Source organism: Plasmodium brasilianum, chromosome 8, assembly GCF_023973825.1.
Source record: "Plasmodium brasilianum strain Bolivian I chromosome 8, whole genome shotgun sequence".
In the NCBI taxonomy this organism is placed as follows: domain Eukaryota; phylum Apicomplexa; class Aconoidasida; order Haemosporida; family Plasmodiidae; genus Plasmodium; species Plasmodium brasilianum.
This window is the reverse complement of record NC_090121.1, coordinates 2,121,472-2,144,668: the sequence shown is the minus strand read 5'-3', so window position 1 is coordinate 2,144,668 and position 23,197 is coordinate 2,121,472. Positions and strand designations below refer to the sequence as shown.

The following is a 23,197-nucleotide window of genomic DNA, read 5'->3' as shown; positions in this document are numbered from 1 at the left end:
TTTTAAATTTAATTTATCCCATTATTTATAAATAAAATATTTTATAATTCATCAAAATTTTATTTTTAATTAAATAAATATAATTAGAGTAAATATTAATAAAGCAAGAAAAAAAAAAAAATAGTACCAAAATTAACTTACTATCCTTTATTTTTATTATTTTAAATTACGTATGGAATTATCATCACATTTATTAAAATTATTTAGTATCCTTTACTTGTTTGTATTATTTGATTTTATCATTTATTAATTTACGTTTAACATTTTTTATACAAAATAATATTAACTCATTTAAAAAGTATATAAATTATCCTTATATATCCTTTAAATTAAGGAAAAATACTCACTATATATAATAAAAACTTTAAAAATATTTATTTCTAGAATTCATAAGTTTAAGGAATGAGTAATTTTTTTAAGTAAATTTTAGAATCTTCTTTTTATCAATTATATATATATTTAAATATATGTCTGAATTATATACGTTATTCTAAAATAAAAGGATTATACTTAAGTCGTTTAAACTTTATATAATTTATTTAATTTTGTACAGAGAATATTAATTGTAAGTGAATTATATTTCCATATATATATATATATACTCATTCATATCTATTTCATAATTTTTTTTTTCATTCAACAATGTATTATTTTTGTCGTTACTTCTTTAATCTAAATATATTATTTATATTAATGTAAAGTACATTTAAAAGAATCTAAGTTCAATGTTCCTTTAGACTGCTGTAATTAATGTATAGTTATTTACTATTTTTGCCTAAGTGTTAATAAAAATAAATTCACATTAACCATGTAAGTTTAATTACTATCTCTTTAAAAAAACATAATACTTCATTATTTTCATTAAAAGATGTTACATTTTTTTCATGTATTCTCGTATAAATTAAACAATGATATCAGCATATAATAATTTATATTTTAATTAAAATGTTAAACTAATAAATATTCATGGTTTTATTCATGCCCTTATAATAATATTATCTTTCTGAGTTACGTCTTTGTCTTTATTGTTACTTATTTTTCTAATTGATCTACTATATTTTGTAATGTGTACAAACTTTTCATAATTTATGTAAGTTAAAATCCATTTGCACAAGTTATGGGAAAAAATATATTATGTCATGTTAAATTTATAATTATAATTTTTAGTTGAACATAGCAAATTTGTTTATTTCTTTTAGCATTTATTTTATTTTTATATTATTTTTAATTTATAATTTTAAATTATATGTATTCTTTGAACATGGGTCATTTGAATTCTTTATTATACTAATTACAATCTTAGTATAGTATTTTATTAATATTAATATAATATTTTATTTTACACATTTACAGATGCTACTTTTTCTCGCTTTAACACATTTTTCAGTTGTATGATGTATTTTTCCCCATACAAAAACATAACTTTTATAGATTAATTTACAGAATAATATATAGTTGTACTTATATATACATTCCATTTTTGGTGCATTTCACGAAACATAATTGTTTCTTTTTTTTTTCTAACAAGTTTCAGGAGCTAATATCAAATTTTCATTTATCAACATATCTTCTACATTTTCTTTTTAAATAAACTGAATTTCTTGTTAATATCAAAAATTCCGTTTATAATTCTTGCTTCTTATATTTCATTATGCAGTTTTGTGATAAATTAACAAGTGTACATTTATATAGCATATAACCTAATCCATTAATTCGTTCTATATATTTTTTACTTTCATTAAATTATTAGTTCCTTTTCCTCTTCTGTTATGGTCTTATCAACTTTAATTTTATTCGAATAGTTTCTTCTAACTTTATATATTTAAAATTATGTAAATTATTTTTTAATACATACTTTTATTTCAATATAAATATTTTTTGTATTTCTTGTTACAAAATAGCCTGAATTTCATTTGTAATATTATTACATATCCACATTTATTATTTTCATGTAGTTACTACGTATAATTTTTAATTTACGAATAATATTATCATTATAAATTTTTTATACTTTTATGTTTTTTTTTTTTATATAGACAAAATGATTCTACATATAATGTTTGGAAAATATAGAAAATAATATTAAAAAAGTGTATTAATGAAAAAAAATGTTGCATTATAATATTATTTATTTACTAATCTTATGTGACTTTATTATATTTTGAGAATTCATTTTCATTTTTTGTTTTTTTTATTTTTGACAATATCGCATTAAAATATTTTTGTCTATCAGAAGAGAAGAATAAAAAAATTATTTAATTTTGATATGAAAGTACAACAAATAATGACCATGCATCATATATGATTTACGATTTATATATGTTTCATCATTTATTTAATGAATATTATTAGTTTGCAACGTCCCAGAATAAATGAAATTGTTTTTTTCATTATTCTTAATTAAATACTCATATTTATTTGTTTGTATATAAATTTATTCAATACCTAATATTTAATTGTTATTGTGATTTTATTACTTCATAAAATAAAAACATAGTGTGCATTGAAATTTTTGAGTTCTTAAAATTTTTTATAAGTGGAGATAGTTCAAAAGAAAGTTAATAAATTATATAACTTTACAATTTTGTATTACTTTGTTCTACGAAAAATATATAAATATATATAACAGAAGTTGTAGTATGATGTATAGAAAACATTATATTATAATAAATTTTATTAGAATATTTCTTCCAAATTTTCAAATGAATAAAAATATATATCTTCAACCTTTACTTTGCTTTTAATTAAACAAGTATACGTATACTAACATTTGTTCTGTTCCAAATAATTATTTTATTTTATTTTTTTATTTGTATATGTATAAAAAAAAAAACATATTGTCACAATAATATTATTCCATATATTATGTATGTTTGTTTATATTATTTAGATTAAAAAAAATATTTTAAGAAATGATAGGAACACTTAATATTAAAAAAAAATATATAAATATATATATTTTTTTTTATAATATTCTTATTAGCATCTATTTTAATTTCATCTTGAAAAAATTTTCCATTTATGCCAATTTTATTTTATGTATGTCTAAAGTACACTTTTACAAAAGAAAAAAAATACATTGTTATTTTATTAACTGAACAACACTTTTCAAAGAGTCTTCAAATGCAACAACTCAAGTATGTATTCATATTACATTATAATTTTCATTTGAATCTATAAAAATAAAATATATTAAATAAAAATTACATGCAAAACTTTTTCATACAGAACCCTACACATTATTTAATTAAAACTTAGCCAAAAAATAAAATAATTTTTTAAATACACATACTTAAATGATATATACCAAATAAAAACTATCTTACGTATTTATAAATTATCTATAAAAAAATAATTATGTTTCTTACTTTTATTTTGTTTAAGCAATTATCTTTATTAACTTGAAGAAGTTGCTAATTGTTAATATAAGCTATACATTTTTTATACATCACAAATTAACATTAACGTCTTACTTAATATACTTATAGACAAATGTTAAAAATTGAACATAAATATTTGTTTACATATTATTATATTACCACAATAAAGTATACCTTTACTTTAATCAATTTTCATGAAAATTTCTATGGTTGAATATGCATTTATATCACATTTGTAGAAGTCTAATATTATAATAAAAGAAAAACTATAAGAGAAAAAAGTTTCTGCATAATTTATATTAACGTATGATTATATTTAAATCATTAATTTATCTCCTTAATAATGCAAAAAATAAAAAATACGTTTTTCATATTTATTTATAAATTTTAAATATATGATTAATTAATTATTTTTGAAAAATTGAATTAAAGCCTCAATTAAGTGAAACAATAAAAAAATAAATTATTTAAACACTTCAGTAAATTTTAAAGCTATGCCATCTATATATTAGAAAAAAATTAGATATAATGTATATTTATAAATGATATATCATCATATCGTCATAGCTTCCTAATATATAATGCAAAGAAACCTAAGCATCTATTATTATTATTATTATAAATATGTCTTTAATATATTTATTGTAAAAATTATTTTTTAATATATATATTAATTTTCATCCTAATTAAATATAAATAAATATATATATATATAAATACAAAAAAAATATATTTGCTTTATATCATGAAACACAAAATATATCACAATCATTTTTAATTTTAAAACAATCACACACTTTTTTTAATTCAAACAAATAACCATTTTTTAACTAAAAGATGAAAAATAGAGAGTGCATTTTTTTTTATTTCAAATGTAATTTAATACTGTAATCGAATAAAATTATAAGTATTGACCAATTATATATTAATTTTAATAGACATATTATTATAGGTATCTATTAAATACACTAATACATAATAACCCATTATATACTACTAAGATGATAGTACACTTTAAAATATACACTTAAGAACGTTAGAACATCTAAATTTACAAAAAAATAAGAACTTATCCTTTCATGATTGTGCATTAACAAGGCTAGATATATGTAGAAATACTCATAAAATTTATATAATGTAGGTATATTTAATAATTACATAACTAATAATATTACAAATGTTACTGTGTATCAATGATAGCATTAAAAAAAGAGTCATGTTAAATAATATTCATTTATCTTCTTTTGAATTTAATTTTTTTTTTTTTTGAACTATTTTATGGTAACATATAATCCTTCATATAAACATGACATCTAACATAAAGAAAAATATAATATATATGAAAATAACAAAAATGTTGTCTAAAGCAGTATTGCACGTTTTTTTCACATTATCCTTAGTAATATATTCCATAGGCTTATTAAACACTTATTTAAGAAGGAATTTCAACAACCAATTATTTAAAGATCTCAAATCACTCTATAAAGGGTAGGTATAAAATATTTTGAATAACCCATCCATAAGACCATAATTACAAAACAAATATAATATGAACTATATAGATAACAATGAGAATAATAAAGGAAAATCAGATACTATTCCTTACTTTTTACGAATAATGTTCTTATAGACTTTATTACTAATTGACCTCTCTTTTTTAAGAAAAACTATATAATAAAGTTCTTTCAATATTTTTTTGTTTCAAATATACAAGATTTGTTTTTCATAGATTGTTTATCTCGTCTCTCATTTTTTGATGAATTTCCATTTGATTGTTTATTTTCTATGGTGTTCTCCTTTTCAACATTATATATATCCTCTTTTTCATGTATACCAGTATTTTGCTTATTTTCTTTTAACCTACAATATATGAATCCTAACCCTGCTTACATATTGGTAGTAGCCGATAAGTTCTTGTATTTAATTTTCTAACAAGATAATATATTTCACCTAAAAATTTATAAAACATACTCTAAAAAAAAAAAATAAATATTTTTTATTTAACGAATTAATATTATATTTCTAAAAAAAGGTATCAATAAAAATAAAACACTAAAAATGTTAACAATGAAAATATGCATAATAAATATTATAATACAAAATTACTGTTAAAGAGGAATATCCAAGTTAAAAGGATAAGTGTAGTAATTTTAATAAGAATAACTTAACTATTTTTTTCATTTTATAGATTTTTAATATTTCAACATATTCAATAAGGAAAATATTAACAATAATATAACATTCTTCTATAGATAAAAGATAATTCATTCACTTAATTTTTCTATTTATAATTAAAATTTTTTTTTGTAAGTTAATAAAAAATGTGTAAGGGTATAATTTTTTAGACAACGGAAAAAGAAAAATAACTGTAATTAGAATTATATAATTTGAATTAATTCATAAAAATTCAAAAAATATAAATAATTTATTTAAAATGCTAATTTAATTAAATAATTTTTTTGTAAATTCTTTTTAAAATAAAATAAAAAAAATATAAATAATCTTTTAATATTTCTAAATATTTTCTTCATATATTATACATAACGCAAAGAGTATAAATAATATAGCTTCCTATATAGTAGTAGAATAATTACTAATTTTATTAAAGTTTACCTATTATTTATTATAATTCTATAAATCTTATATTACGGAAAAACTGGATAATACGTTTAATAATTAATAATTATTATAACAACAGAATAGTAATATTAAAATAAAAAAAACAATATTGCATATAACCTTTTTTATTTTATTAATAGTAATATATGATTTATACTTTATAATATAAAAATCATTTATGTACTATAATATATTTTTAATATCAAATTTGTATGCTTCTACCCATTCTATAAGGATATATATGTTTTAAAGGTAAATAATGAATGATTTTTTATTTTTTTAATATAATTTTTCAAAGTTATTATTTATAAATATGCATTATTTATACTATATTTTTCAAATGAAAATTTTTTAAATTTAGGAACTTTATTTTTTTCTTTTTTATAATTATGTATATAAATTCAGTAGTAAAGTAATAAAAAAAAAAAAAAAAAAACAGTTATTCGTGAATAAAATATATTAATAGCAGAATAACCTTAGACCAATAATATATCTATTTAAATATATTATCAGTAAATATACATATTCTTCTTGGATATCAATTTGGATTGCCATAATTACTTAGGTAATTTTTATAAAATATAATTAAATTAACAGCTATGTAACTGCAATAAGAAAATAATAAAAAAAATTTTAAAGGCCTTTGAAAATTTTTATTAACACGTTCGTAAAATTTTTTATATGTATATATCCAAATAATGCTATATATATTACTAGATCCAACTATATATTTCCAAAAAATGAAATAATTTAGTTTTTTCATGGCCTTCGGAATATATTTTCAAAAATATATATTGTGTTACTAATAAATCAGATAAGTATATTAATTTAAGTTCGATTTAAATTTGCGGAAGAGGAGTTTTAAACAAATTAGTTTTTATTCATATCAAAAACTCAAAAATAAATTTCAGAAAAAACCCCATACTTCATTCTTATATAAAAAATATAAATCAATATTTTTATTAAAATATATAGTATCTAATAATCTTAATAAATGTATCAAAAAATTTTTATAAACTTACATGTATATTGCGGATTTACTTTCACAAAGGTTTGTATTATTAAAAAAAGGATTACAAATAGGGAATAATTCGCGGTAATTGACATAAGTTACTTATATTTTTCCAAATATTTATTATTCTATAGCTATTGAAGTAAACGCAAGAATTAGATACAAGTATAGTGTACCACAAAAAATAAATTATTATGTATATAATGGTATTATAAAAGAAAATGTATATGTTTATAAAATTACAATGTATTTAGTGATTATTGAATATCATTGAAAATATATTATTCATTTTTACTGGGTAGTTATTATTTGAGACACGACAGCATAATTATTTCCTATATGACACTTGCTAATATTAGACAAATATTTGTTAAATAATGTACTCTCTTAATACTTTCAAAAATAACAAAGTATATTAGTTTATAATTATAGATATCTAGGTAATATTTATAATAGAAATTTATATACTATAAATTAAAAAACCAAAGACACATGGATTTTAAATCCTTAATTTAACTAAAAAACTTTGTAAATTATAAAATTCGTAATGCCTTAATTATAATGCATCCATAAAACATAAAAATATATTAGTGCATATTCATACTTTAGTATTTAAAATATATAATAAAAATAAAAATCTGTAATCATTACCCATATATGAAATAATATTTTATATATATATATTTATATAATAGTTTCGTTTTTACAAACATTACGTAGTCTGTTTATATTTAAGAAAAAAATAAATGTGAAACAAAAAAACAACACATGAATTTTGTTATATTAAATGAAGAACAACATCATACACTTAAATTAAAATAAATATATGATAATTATTTTTAAACAATTCTCCAGAGTACCACTTAAATCTTTATAAAAAGGAAAAAAAAAAGTATGATTGTTAAAAATATAAATTACCTCAGTCGAATGAAATATTTATTGTAATATTGTGCATTATATTAAATATACACACATATAATTTAATATAAATTTACATTAAACATATGTATGCAATTTCTTCAAACAAAGAAGAAATTATTGCTATAAATATTTATCCATATCTATTTCGTTTTTTATGTAACACATAAAATAAATACATGTATATATATGCTACCTCACAATAAAGAGCTCTAGAAAAACATTGCATTTTAAGTAGAAAGCAATTATACAAACGTTCTAACTTCAAGAAATTATAAAAATATATATTTTATCAGTTGAGCATAAATATATAGAGGTATATCTGCCAGATCTAAATGATATTTGTGTTTATACAAAAATCGATTCTTTATGAACGTACTTTCTATTAAGAATAAAACAGATAGTTAATAATTACAAGAAAAACATTTTTTTTTAGAAAGAAATGTATTAGTTATAAGTAGGTTTACCTTCATTTCAAATGCGATTTAAAAAAGAAACCTGAATATTATTTATTGTTTCAGAGTGTTTTTTTATCTAATTATAATAAAATTCTTTTTTTATAAATAAAACCGGAAATATGAACAATGTAGTTATATTATTATACTATTGTAACATTGACTTGTCCATATAAAAAGGATATGTACCAAAATTGTTATAATTACTAGGAACTTAATTTTGTTTTTCAAGCAGTTCTTTGTTGTATTCATATATCTAAAGTGGAGGAAAGTGTTCTGTATATGTTTCATATTGTTATATAATTAAAAATTATTTTTTGATGCTTAAAATGTTTTACTCATTGTTTTTATTTTATCGACATTTCTTACTAAACTATTTGTATAAACATGCACACATTTTTTATAGTAAGTTAATATAAAGAAAAAAAAAAAAAAATAATTAAATAGTATCATTTCCTTATGGATTTACTTACGTAACAGAAACTTAACATATTTTTATCATAATCTATAAAAATTAGCTACTAGAGAAGAAAGCATTTCAAAATTTTACTAAAACTATATTTAAAAAAAAAATAATTTCAGTAATAAAAAACATACCTTCATTTATGCACAAAAAATATATAACATGAAAAAAAAAAATTTTATTAATATTAAAAAAAGAATAGTTAAAAATTTTCACTGTTCATGTCTTTTTTCTTATCTTTCTTTTTTTTTTCTAGAAACTCATTGATATTTCTTTAATAACAGTCATATCAATAATACCAATGCTAATTGTTATGGCTATAGTGTATTAGTGCAATTCCGTTGCAGACAAAATTTTTAATGCATCAGAATGATATATTAAATTTTTTCTCGTATTCGTAATATAAAAATTAAATGGAACATACATCTTTTTATAGAACATATAAAAATTATATTAAATTTAATTTTTGATTACCCACATCAATAATTTCTTTTTTGTATATTTTAAATTTAATACTATTAAAATTAAAGCTTTCTTTTTAGATTCCTATTTCTGAAATATAGCTTATTTGGACCAATGTAGTATTCGCTTCTTAATTTAATTTTATTTTTTGTAATAACGAATAAAAAAATACATATATATATATAAAATGAGAAGTATTTAAGGTTTGATAAAGAAAAAAGCATAAATGTACTATTTTTTTCGATAAAAAATATAAATCGACACATAAGAAAAATTATATATTCTGATCTCTTATATATTAATTTTAAGACGCATATATGTATTTTTCAAAAAAATAATCTTAAATACAGAAATATATATGTGAACACTTATAATGATTTATGCTGAGGAACTAAATTACAATCCAGAATGAAAAATATTAAAATATTCAAATTACAAAAAAAAATAAAAATGTATATTTTTAGCGTTGTGAATTAAAAATTCCAGGGGCATAAGGTTGGAATCATAAAATTTAATCAGTTATAAATATGTTTGTTTTTTAGGTATATCAAATAGAGAATTATATATATTAATTTTTCTTAAAGACTACTTTTCTGGGATAAGGATAATCCGTATTATGCATTTCACTTTTTTTATATATTAACTTTATATATTTTGCAATTTTTCTGTAGATATAATATAAGGATGGTATAACTATAAGCAGGGACATTGCATATGCTATTGTTGCTACATTACACCAAAGCAAGTTAAATATAAAGCTTTTAGAACACGGCATCATATTTGAATGTATTAAAGCATATATTGCTATACCAAGTATTATATAGAAGATATATACAGCACACATCATACGTAATTTTCTTGTTATAGTATATTTTAAAAACTTAAAATCAGCATTCACAGTAAATCTAACTGTATTTTTGTAATATAATTTGTCTAATACTCTTTTTTCAAAATTTATTTTTGTTCTCGAGTGTACAGAAGTTTTATATTTTCTAGTTTGTTCATAAATGCCTACATTATTTAATGATCTTTCATTTGAATGTTTCTTTTTTCCTTTGTTAACCTTTTCATTAATAAATATATTTTTTTTTTCGCCAACTGTATTATTTGGTATCTCTTGTTTTAATTCTGCAATATTTGAATATCTTTTGTGTTTACATTTTGTTAGTAATCGATATGTTCTCGTATGTAATTTTTTATAAAGCTTATAGTCTCCAACAAGCAGATGATTACATGTAAGCTAATAAATAAAGTAAATATTTATTATTTAAAAAAAAAGAATAAGCTCATACTAAAAGAAAGTATTAATAAAAATAAAACATAAAAAAATAAGTAATACGAATTTACTAAAATAATAATAACCTACCATGTCGCTATAGAGAAGGCATACCCAAGGTAAAAACACAAATATAGAAATATTAATTAAAAAGAGCATCTTCTTTTTTTGTTCCATTTTCTATTTTTTTAATATTATCATATCAGCGAAAAAAAATTCTACAATAATTTAATATATATCCAAGTAGCAAGTATACAATTTTTACTATTTTTAGTCTTTAATTAAATTGGCATTTAAACATACATATAATGATTTTTACAGAATACATGTATTATAACTGTAAAAATATATTGTTAAATTTTTAATATAATATTATTTAAAGTAATCTATTTATGTTACATTCGCAAATACTAAAAACATATAAATTAAATCTATAGTAGTACATTAATTAAATAATATTTAATTAAATTCTTCGAAAAAATTTTTTTTTCTATTTTTTTTTTCTCGTATAAACAATAACATAACAAGAGTGCATAAAATATATAAAATATAATAATTATAATTTGTTCTATTCATTATTATCGAATATTTTTCTTACGAAATTTAAATAACACTAAATTATACTGAATTAGTTATTACTCTATGAAAATGTAATTACACTGCAATTCTAATATTAAACTTAAATACGAATTTATATATATAATTATATAAATTATATGCACAGAAAAAAATACGTGAACTATTCTTTATATTTTTCTTATTTTTTTTAAATAAATTGTTTATAGTATAATCTTATATCTATAATAATGACAAATATGGATGCAATATTTTAATTAATATATCGAATTATATAATAATATTGTTTTTAACATATCTATTGTGTTATGTGTGAAACATTGAATAAATGCTAAAAAATTATATTTTTATTATATAAACATTTTCTTATTTTTTATCAGTATATTTACCATAAAATATTTAACTAAGTGTTTAATGCAAACTTAAAAATTATTTTATCTCTTTTATACATCTTTCTAAAATAATTATGAGTGGCAAATTTTATTAAGTATTTTTTAATTCTAAATAATTTTCTATTAATATAATTTGAATAATGATATTTAATTAGGTTTATCAAAATAAATTTACTTATGAATTCACAGGCAAATTATTTCATTACAATTTAAATATGGTGTTTTTCTATACTAAACATGCATAGAAATAAAATATATAATTTAACTATAAAATATGTACGGAATATTCAAGCGTGTTTATTACTGTTAATTATACTTTATAATAATCTATGTTTAATATGTATTCAAATATAATTTATTTATTATATGTCATATTTACTAGTCTATATTATTTCCTTTCATTAATACAAATTATTAATATGAATAATTTGTATCGATGAAAATGGTAGATTTCTTAACGGAAAAAGAAAATATTGAGATAATAATAGAAATGTTAACACCTTTTCAATATATAAATGCCACACTATTATTCATAAATATAAAAGGTATATTAATTTTATAAGTAACAGTTCTTAAATATAAACAGTATTTTAAAATTTCATATATAGTTATTAAATCAAAATTGTTTTTAACGCAATAGCTTATATTTAAGTAAATTAAATAAAAGTTGTTTTATTTTATATTATTAGTAGAATTTATTGCAATATCATAAATTTAAATTTTGTAAAATGATAATATGTTAAATAATTACAAATATTTTATATAATTTAATATTTCGAGTTTTATCATATTTTTTAAAATACATAAATTTCTGACTCATAAGTTATTTATAGTTCTTTTATGATTTAATAATGCACCATAATTAGAAAACAATTATTAATAATTGATATTCATGAAATTTTTTTGAATAAGATAAAAAAATTTTCTAATATATCTATGGATTATCTAAATTTTATATTTATATAAAATAGTAATATACTTAATTTAAAATTTTTATGTTATTACTAGAGCGTATAGAAGTTTTTTAAAATAAGAAATTAAATAAATTTTCCTTTATATTTCAAAAATAATTATTATTTATCTATTATTTAAATAAAATATTTCTTATTAAATATAAGAAAAAAAAAATTTTTTTTTAAAAGCGTTTTAAATTGTTTACTAAAAATTTACTTCTAAATTTTCAAGAGATAATTTAAAATAAGAGTTCCCTATATGATAAGTAAGAATAATTCCATGTACTTTTGAACGAACAAGATTAATTTTAAAATACTTATTCATTGTTATTGTCAAAATCCTCTTGAAAAAATGCATCATGCAAATATCTAATGAAAATTACAATAGATATGAAGAGAATATATAGAATATAACTGTAAGAAGTTGTAATAATTATAGCTTTCATAACAAATAATGGATATATTGTAAATTAAAGAATTTATTTATAGCACAATAAGGACATTAGTGTATCTATAACATTATTAATAAACTTACGGATTTTTCTTTTAATATTAATGATACATCCAACGTACATGATTATACATGTAATTATATTTCTAAAAACTTAAAAAAATTGAACGAAAAAATAGTACAGAATTGTATGCACGCTAATTTTACAAATTATAATATATTAGATTTTGGTATTTTTTTGAATAGCAATAAATGCTAGGAATATTTTGATTACCTCACTCAAATTAATATTTTGCATTACAGCTACATATAAAATTGTTCTACTTATAATTATGATTCTCATTATTCGAAGATACTTTTAATATCATTTTAAATATAATAAAAAGAAGAATCCGAAAAATCGACGTAAATATTAATATCCAAAGATTATTTAAGAGACAAAACATCCATAAAATTAGGAGTACCTCAATCCTACAGATAAGCATGCAAAAATTATTATTCAATAACCATACAAATACGTATATAAAAATTTAATATTAGAATAATTTTATGGTATCATCTTAATTTCTTTTTCTCTCTTAGGCATATTACTCATGTTTTATATTTCTATAAAGACAATATAAGTTCAATTTTGAAATATAATTATATTAACATACATACAATATAATTCTTAATAGTGCATAAACGTAAAGTAAATATATTACATATAATTTATATTTTTGACGTCCATAATATATTACACCTTTCATAATCTCATTACGTAGAAATAACATAAAAAAAAAAGTATATTAAGAATATTTTTCAGAAAAAACGTACACATTAATTATTAAAATATAATTCGCAGTACGCAAATAAAAATAAAGAGGAAAATTTTCCTATCATATCATCCAAAATAAATTTCCTTCGGAAATTATCAATGTCTTAAAGCAAATAAATTAAAAAGAAAAATAGTTTATTCTTTTCTTATATTTTAATTGAAAAGTGAGCATGCCTACCATAAAAAGAATTAAATATTAATATAATGTAATTATTCCATACATAAATTTTATATAAATAGAAAAAAACATTTTAATGAAATACAGATATAACGCATATTAACAAAAGAAAAAAAAAATAATATATAAATAAATGTTAAAAATAATTAATTCTTTTATCAATATTCTTATTATCAGTGCTTTTATTTTTACCATGTAAAATTGTCCATATATTGTAGCTTCATTTTGATTGGAATTGGCATATTCTTTTACAACGAAAAATATATAGTTATGTTAATTGACTAAATAATAATTTTTTAACATGTATGTCGGATTAGTATAATATATATTAATTTTACATTATTATTTTATTTTAACCATCAGGGAATCAAATTTATTAAATTTAATTAAATCATTACAAATTTTTCTAAAAACTTTTACGTTGTAAATATTATACACTACACTTATTCAATTAAATATTGTAAAAAAAACATAGAATGATTTTTTAAATAGATATTATAAAAAAATTTTCCAACAAATAAGAACAATGTTAACTATTATTAATTATCTACATATAAAAAGAATTCATCCTTTTTTACTTTTTTTTTATTTTAATTATGAGCGTTATAAATATGAAAAGGTTATTAATGATCAATAAAAACTATATAATAATTGTGTGTTCTTAAAATAATATTAGTTCTCTCATAAATATACTTATAGACATAAAGAATAGAAAATATATATAAACAAATGCGTACACATTATTATATTGTTATAATAAATATATATTTATTTTTATTTCCTTTAATGATTATTTAACTTTTTACAGATATATATAACATATTTCTAGAAAGTTACTATTATGAAAAAGAAAAACAAAAAATTTCAATATATTATAAGCGGATATATTTTTACATTTCATACATTATATTAACTTATTATAATGTAATTTTTACATATACATAGGCAATGAGAGAATTTTTTTTTATAAATTTTCAATATAATATGTATTTAAGTAATTTTTAAAAAATTGAAATAATTTCACAATTAATTACAATAAAAGTATTATGAAAGTTTGTTATTTCATTCAAATTGAAATATCTTGTATGATCATCTTATTATATCATTTTAATTAATCCATATTTAAAAAAAATACTATATTATATATTTATACCTTGATATTCACACCATGCAAAGAAGACTACATATCTGATAAAAACAAAAAATTTACAATAAATATCTTTTATAAGAAATTTCAAATAAAAGTTGCTTTAAAAAATAAAGTTTATGTTCTTTACTAAGCAAAAAAAAAATATATATTTTATTGTTCTTGTGACAGAATAGATTACTCCCTTTCATTATATGCACAACAAGGAACATTTATTATTAAATTAGAACTAATAGGTTATTTTTCTAATTACTTAAACAAATAGTAATTTTCTTCTAAGAAAAAAAAAAAATAGTAAGCATAGTTTATATTAGTTTAAATAAAAATAAACAAAAATACTCTATTAAAATTATGTTAATTCTACTGCTATGTATGCTTTTTAAAGCACAAATATATACTTTTCATAGAATTCTATTTTAATACACAAATATATGTATTATACAGTAATATATAATTACACAATATAATAATTTAAAACACAAGTTATAAAAACTCAAAACCTTTAAATTCATAAAAAAACTAAGAACATAAATTTCTATTTTTTTGGAGTTAGAAAATGCACTAATATGAAATTGCTTGTATAAAATTTCAGTAATTAACTATATGTTTATTATACACATAACGAATAACATTGTAGATATTACATCATATTAAAATATACATTACCTTAAAAAAAGTAATTCCTTATTATTCATTTCACTTTTTACTGAACTTAATTTTTTCATATTTTTTAGCTTTATTATGGTAATAAAAAACGTACGATGTAAGTGTGAAACCAATTATTAATAAGGGTATAACAAATAATACAATTCTAAATAATGGTTCTAATACACTATGAGATGTACCTTCTGCAGCAGGCAATAACCAACTAAAATATTGTTTCAAAGTTGCCTCCCAGGAATTTAAACTCGATTTCAATCCTGATAATTCCAAAAATCCCTTTCCTCCAGATGGATAACACAGAGATATATCTACTATAAGTAGAGTTGATAACAACAAAAACAATAATAAAGGTGATCCTAATCGTAATGAGAATTTTTTACGCATGATTTTTTTGTAAGTCTTATCACTAATATTCTTGTTCCTTTTAAGAAAATCTATATAATCAAGTTCTTTGAATATTTTTTTTTCTCGATGGGAGTATTTTTTTGTTTCAAACATACAGGATTTATGTTTTACAAATGATCTATTGACGTTCGAATTCTCTAATGAACATCCAATTGGTTGTTCTTTTTTTCCTGTAGATTCTTTTTCATTATTAGATATATCTTTTTTTTTTTTTTCATATACTCTATTATTTGGTATTTCTTCTTTTAATTCAACAATATGTAAATCTTTATTCTGGTTACATTTTGCTAGATATCTATTAATTCTTGTACATAATTTCCCATCAACAATAATCTTCACATTTCCATATTTATAGAAAGTACTCTAAAAGATCAAAGAATACATTTAATATTTAAAAGAATAAATATTCTATTATTAAAAAACACTATATATAAAAATAAAACACCAAAAATATGAAAAGCAGAAATATAATTAAATATTAGTGCTATACCTTTTCAATGTAAAAATTATATATCGAAGAGAAAAATATATACGTAAAAATATTAATAAAAGGTAAAATCTTCATTTTTCTCCCCATTATGTAGATAGATAATATTGCACTATATTTAATAAGGCAAAAATTAACAAAAATATTATATTCTTTAAAATATTAAGAATACTATTTATTTGTTTAATTTTATTTCTTTATTTTTTTTTGTTAATTTTTTTTTTAAGATATTTATAAAATATATAAAATAATAATGCTTTATTAATAGAGACAAAAAAAAGAAGTATTAATATATATTATAATTTTTTTATCATAATGTTGATACAAAAAAGAAATTTTTATTAAAATATTATATTTTGAATTCATTACTATATATTCAAAAAATATTAATTAGTATTTTAATCTAAAATAGTAATTAACATTTTTATTAATTTTTATCAGAATAAAATGAAAAAAAGTATACATGATTTCCTAACATTTGGAAATAATAAGTTCATATAGAATATAGAGAATGTAGATAAAACGTTTTTCAATATATTAATAGAGTATCACCTAATTTTGATGATATTTTCCCATTAATAATTCTAGTTTTTTAAGAAATATATATTTGGAGGAACATAATATTTCCAATAAAATATGAATTTTTATAACAATAAAATAATTTTAATAATAAACGAAAAAAATATTTTGTACAATTTTTAGTGCTACATTATTTGTATTGTTTGTATTAGTAGCCACAATAGCCCATGCATCGTTTTAGAATTAATATATAATTAAAAAATATAGTTTGTAGCATGGTATCTAATCTGTAAAAAGTATATATTTTTTAAAGGTAAATAAAAAATAATCTTTTATTTTTTTTTACATAATATTTAGAGAATGAAATTTTTAATAATGGAAAATTTGTTCTATTATTCATAAATTTAATGATTTTTTCTTTTTTTTCTTCTTTTAATTATATATATATATAGAGAGAACAAACGCAACAAAAAAAAAAAAAAAAAAAACATGTTACCGAGTAATTCAACTATAAATTCAATAACAACAGAACAATTTTCTTTTGGTTAAGTATTTTTTTTTTAATTCTATTAAGAATAGAAATACATATCCTTTTTCTTTACCATTTAATTTTTTTACAAATATTTAAGTTAAATTTATTAAACACTATCAAAATGACAATTAAGCAAGTTAAGTAAGAAAATCGTAAATGTATCTACCTTTTATTTTTTGCTTAACAACCGTAATATTTTAAAAAATAATCTATTATGTATGCACCTATTATAAATTAAAATTGTATTAAAAAATGTTAATTATTCCCTATGAATAAATTTAACCCTAAGTAATAATACTTATATATATATGTGCATTTTATTTACAGAAAATTATATAATTTCATAAAATGTTATAAATTTTAATACTAATAAAGAAAAAAAAGAAATTGTAAAACATTAAAATTTTTACAAACATTGTGGTGAATTTTTGTATATAGATTCAATTACTAATACCATTATATCTTCATCTAACTATATTTTATGAAAACAATGAAATAATTAATATGTTTCATGGTATAAGGTGTGCACTTTCAAAGGTATATACCTCTTAAAAATAAATAAAACATTAATCTAAATTTTTGGAGTTCATTTTCATATTGTGTTATTGAATGTTTAAAGGAACAAAAATTTAATAATGATAAAAGTTTATATATAAATTTAAGGGATAATGATATAATTCATTACTATATTCAAAATATTGCTTAATAATTTAATTAAAATATATTAGAAATTATAGCATTAGTAAAAGCATTATAAAAATTTTACGAACTTAGAAGCATAACGTGGATTTCCATTTAATTACTTCTATATTATTAAAAAAAGCTTTATGAATAATAAAAAATTTGTAATCGTTTATAAAATTTCGTAATATTTTGTTACTTATTTAAAATTTTACTGCTACTGATTGAATTGCATTTATAGAACAAAAATACAGGGTATCACAAATATATAAATGATTATAAATATATAATATTATTCACTTTCATTCATGTAGTTATTGATTTAGATAGTATAAAATAAGTATTTGATTTTGGACACATTTTAGTATCTCACTAATGTTAGATCAAAGAAAAATTCGCTTGATAATGTCACAAAAAAAATATATTAATATTTTACAATCATTAATTTTATTATAGATATCTATGTAATAATTATGTAATGGATTTATATGAACCATTTGATTTAAAAAAATTACATTATATATAGGCTTTATCTATTTGTATAATTGTAAAGTTTCATTAATTCTAATATTGGTAAAACAATATTAATAATTTATTTTTATAACTAAAAAAAGCATTAGAACATGTTCACAGATTTTTCACAGATTATTCAAAAAATATAAAAATTTATTAAAAAAAATATATATATGATATAATCTATGAATTTCGTATTTCTCATAATGTTTTATTTTAAAAAAAACACATGTTAAGTTTATATATAAATAAAAAAAAACATATGTACAACAAAAAAAAGGACCTAGTTTTATTAAAGGTATATTATCATGTTGTACTAAAGTTAAAACTAAGTTATAATAAACCTTTTTACATAATTTATCTAACAACTATTTACATTTATAAAAAAAAAAGCGATAAATAACATGATTATTAAAAATATAAATGAACTCATAAGCTCTAGAAATGTTGCTTTGATTATAATATTATATATTAAATTAAATTAACTCTTATAAAATATAATAATACACGTTAACATAAAACACATATATATATATAAAATTTTCCCATTTAAAGCACATATTTCTCTTCTGAACAATGATCTATATTAATTTGACCTTTTTTTAAAACTAAAAAAACATCTTTATATAACATATGTAGATTTAAATATGTTACACTAGAATACTAAGTACTCAAATAAATACATTATAAGACAGAAGAATATATAAAAATAACCTAAATTTTATAAAAATTAAGCATATGTTTTTTTGCTGTTGTTCAACTATATACATAAGTATACATCTAGATTGTCTAGAACAATTTATCTGCGTATATGGGATTTTTTTTTGTCAAATAACTTCACTTATCAAAAAGTATATCTTTATTAGTTACATAAAATTTTTTTTTTTTCATAGAAAAATTTATTCGTTATTACTGTGTTTCAATAATTTCATATTTTCATATTTTCCTTTTAACTCTTTTGCTTTTCTCCCTCATTATATTGCATACTTTAAACATTTTCTATATTATAATAACAAATGAATAGCTTTTAAAATACCACATACTAATGAACATTTAAGATATATTGATTATAGAGATTAAACAATAGCCCATATAACTGTTATAATAAAATGGGTTAATATTCCACAAAACGCTAAAACATATCTCTTTAATGAATCATTCACTAATTACGATTTCGTATCAATGTCAGTACATATCATCAATTTTTTTATACCAATTAATGCTTCATTTTCAATTTTTCAAAAAAATTATCTGTAGCTCCAGAATTTTTACCCAACGCAGATGTTCGCTTCTTGTCTAATTCCTCTTCTTCATTTTTGGAATTTTCAATATTTCCTTATTCATATTTTTCATTTCTTTGAATTACCATCTTTATTTCCAGAAAACTTACCTTCTGTAGATTCTTCATTTTCTGTTTATACTTATGATTTGATAATAATCTATAAGTTATTGAAGTCAATAATCTATTTGCAGTTATTAACTGATTATTCATAAACGTTACATTACAAATAAGAGGAATATATATAATATATATAATATATATAATGCGTTATATTTATTTACTATGCAAAGTTTCTTATAAATACGTATATCTATATGTATATGTAATATAAAGCAGCAAAGTATATTAAGCAACTTTTCTTGAATGTTTTCTTTATACCAAATTATTTAAATATGAATATATCCAAATTAAAAGTATAAATGTAAAAGTTTTAATTAAAATAAAATATTTTATTTTTCCGTACATGTTGGAATTAGTTCATATTACAATATCTTTCATTAGTTAACAAGTTCAGTTGATACTCGAAAGATACTAATAACATGATACTGATATTTGTACTATTATTTCATTATGTATCTTATTTTAAAAAGAGCTTTAATTTCCATAAATAAAATAAAAATATTATGTATTGAAAAAGGAAAAAAATATTTAAATATTTTTCCCCTAAATTTTAGCAATAATGATTTATTTACAACAAATACAAGACTAATTACAATAATTATAGACAAAAATTATTCTATTGATAAGTGATCTGAATATATGTATATTTAAATTATCTAACCGAATAATTAAAATTTTTACTTATTAATACTTTTTAAAAAAAACATAAAACAAAACGGCTTTTTTAGCCTTTAAAGTTTTTATTTTTATATTAAAAAAAATATATATATATATATATATATGTCCTGAATAGGTACGTTAACACAAATGGATATATAACTATTAATTATTTTTCTATATATCCTAATAATAAACATATTAGTGTGTAAATATCATATTAAACATTATTTTATAGTTAATATTTATAAATTATTGTACTGCATATAATAGCTATAATATGAGAAAAGAAAGAAGAAAACGACAAAATATTATTTATTACGCAAATTATAATCTGTTATGTGATATATATTCACCATATATAAATATTTAATATAATGTTATTTTTATTTTGTTTTATTAAATTTCATTAAAGTCCAAAATCTTCATATTTACAAAGGAATAACTCCCAATTGTTTTATATTTTCGTATTTTACTTTTATAATAAAAATATTATAATTTTCGGAAAATAAAAAAAAATAAATATTAACTATTTTTACGAAAAATCAACTTTTAAAATTTAAAAATTCTCTTATTTTCTATTTTCCCTTTTTTTCTTTTTTTTTAAACGTAAAATTTATAATTTCGATGGAAATATTAAATAAAAAAGAAAATTCTAAAAATATTTAATTAAATATAGTAAAAAATATATTTCTAATAAATGTAAAATTGGAAAAAAAAAATTTAAATAAAAATTAATTTCAACTAAAATATTTTACAAGATAAATATTCTTAAATAATAAAAACAAAACTAAAATATTACATATAATGTAATTTAAAGTGAATATGGATATATTATTTTATCCTTGAAAATTTTAAAGAACGATAAAATTGTATTTGTTTTTTTATTAATTTATAAATAAATTCTAGCAAAAAGAACTTACAACGTTAAATTATAATATTTTTTTGGCTATAATAAATAAAATAATTTTGATTTTTTATGAATTATATGTGTTAAAGCATGGTTATTTATAATTCCAAGATTTTTATACTATCATATAACTATAATGATTGTAGAATTATTAAAATAAGAAATATATATATAATTTTAATTATATAATAATAAATTGATACTAATTTGTACAAAAAAAATTACTCTTATAAGAAAAAATTAATTGAACGGAAAGAATTAACGAAATAATCAAATTTAATATTTTATATAATATTATCCATATTACATAATAAAAAAAACAGAAAATTACTGTTTTATATCATTATTTTTTATGTGCATATATACATAAGTTATATGCAAATTTAGAAATATTTGACTTCTTTATTATTAAATGTTTCTATTATTTGGATGTCATCTTGATACATACTACAAATTCGTATTTATATAAAAATAATTTAATTCTCATATTAATAACTAGAATTATATTTTATGAGGAATTTATTATGATACAGACTGTATATGTGCACCATTTTCTATTAAGTATGTATTTTCTAATTTAATATGTTACAGATTTTATTATCCTTCTTTAGGAGTATATATTTTTTCCTAAATTTTTTTTTGAATATTATATCTAATAAAAATATGCATGTTATTTAAAATTAATTAATTGTGCTTATTCGCACAAATAACAGTGCCACATATGAATAATTTTTTATATTTACATGAAATATTTAGTTTTTCCCAAGTGTATACGTCATAAGTGAATAATAATATTAGGTGCATAGATATATCAAATAGGAATATTTAATTGACTTCCAAAGATAATATAATGCATAAATGAGAAAAATATATGTTTAAACCCGAATAATTTTTAGGAATACACATTAATTTTCGTTTAGTATATAAAACTTTTCTCGTATATCTAAGTGATTTTATAAAAATTACATATATTAATATTTAGTCAAGTAACATCACTAAGGATACACCAAATTTTTGTAGAATTTAAAAAAAAATAATGTTTCGTGAAAATATATGTTGATTAAAATATGGAATATATACTCCTTTTATTGGTAATTAAAATTTTTATGTATTTATGAAAGAATAGTTAAGTATTACACCACTTGTTCTTATGAATATTACAGCCTAATAAGATGTAGTTACAAAAGAACGGAACAAGAAAAATATCATTAAAACTTTTGCAAGAATTATTTCAACATAATTCCAAAAATATATTTTATTACAAAATTCGTCTTCCTAAAAAATCTGATCTTTATTTTATCTGTTTATATATAAGGAACTGCATCTAAT

At 18.4% G+C, this 23,197-nt stretch overlaps 2 protein-coding genes across 2 annotated transcripts; both read right to left on the bottom strand.

Moving 5' to 3' along the window:
- Positions 1 to 9,877: 9,877 nt before the first annotated feature.
- On the bottom strand, positions 9,878 to 10,762 carry MKS88_002592 (uncharacterized protein; the record flags this gene model as incomplete). Its single annotated transcript, XM_067215612.1, has 2 exons — positions 9,878 to 10,549; positions 10,676 to 10,762. 2 exons carry the CDS (start codon positions 10,760 to 10,762, stop codon positions 9,878 to 9,880), a joined length of 759 nt encoding a protein of 252 aa, XP_067074022.1.
- Positions 10,763 to 15,795: 5,033 nt separating this feature from the next.
- On the bottom strand, positions 15,796 to 16,744 carry MKS88_002591 (fam-l protein; the record flags this gene model as incomplete). The annotated part of the gene is made up of 2 exons (XM_067215611.1): positions 15,796 to 16,530; positions 16,658 to 16,744. 2 exons carry the CDS (start codon positions 16,742 to 16,744, stop codon positions 15,796 to 15,798), a joined length of 822 nt encoding a protein of 273 aa, XP_067074021.1.
- Between the last annotated feature and the right edge of the window lie 6,453 nt (positions 16,745 to 23,197).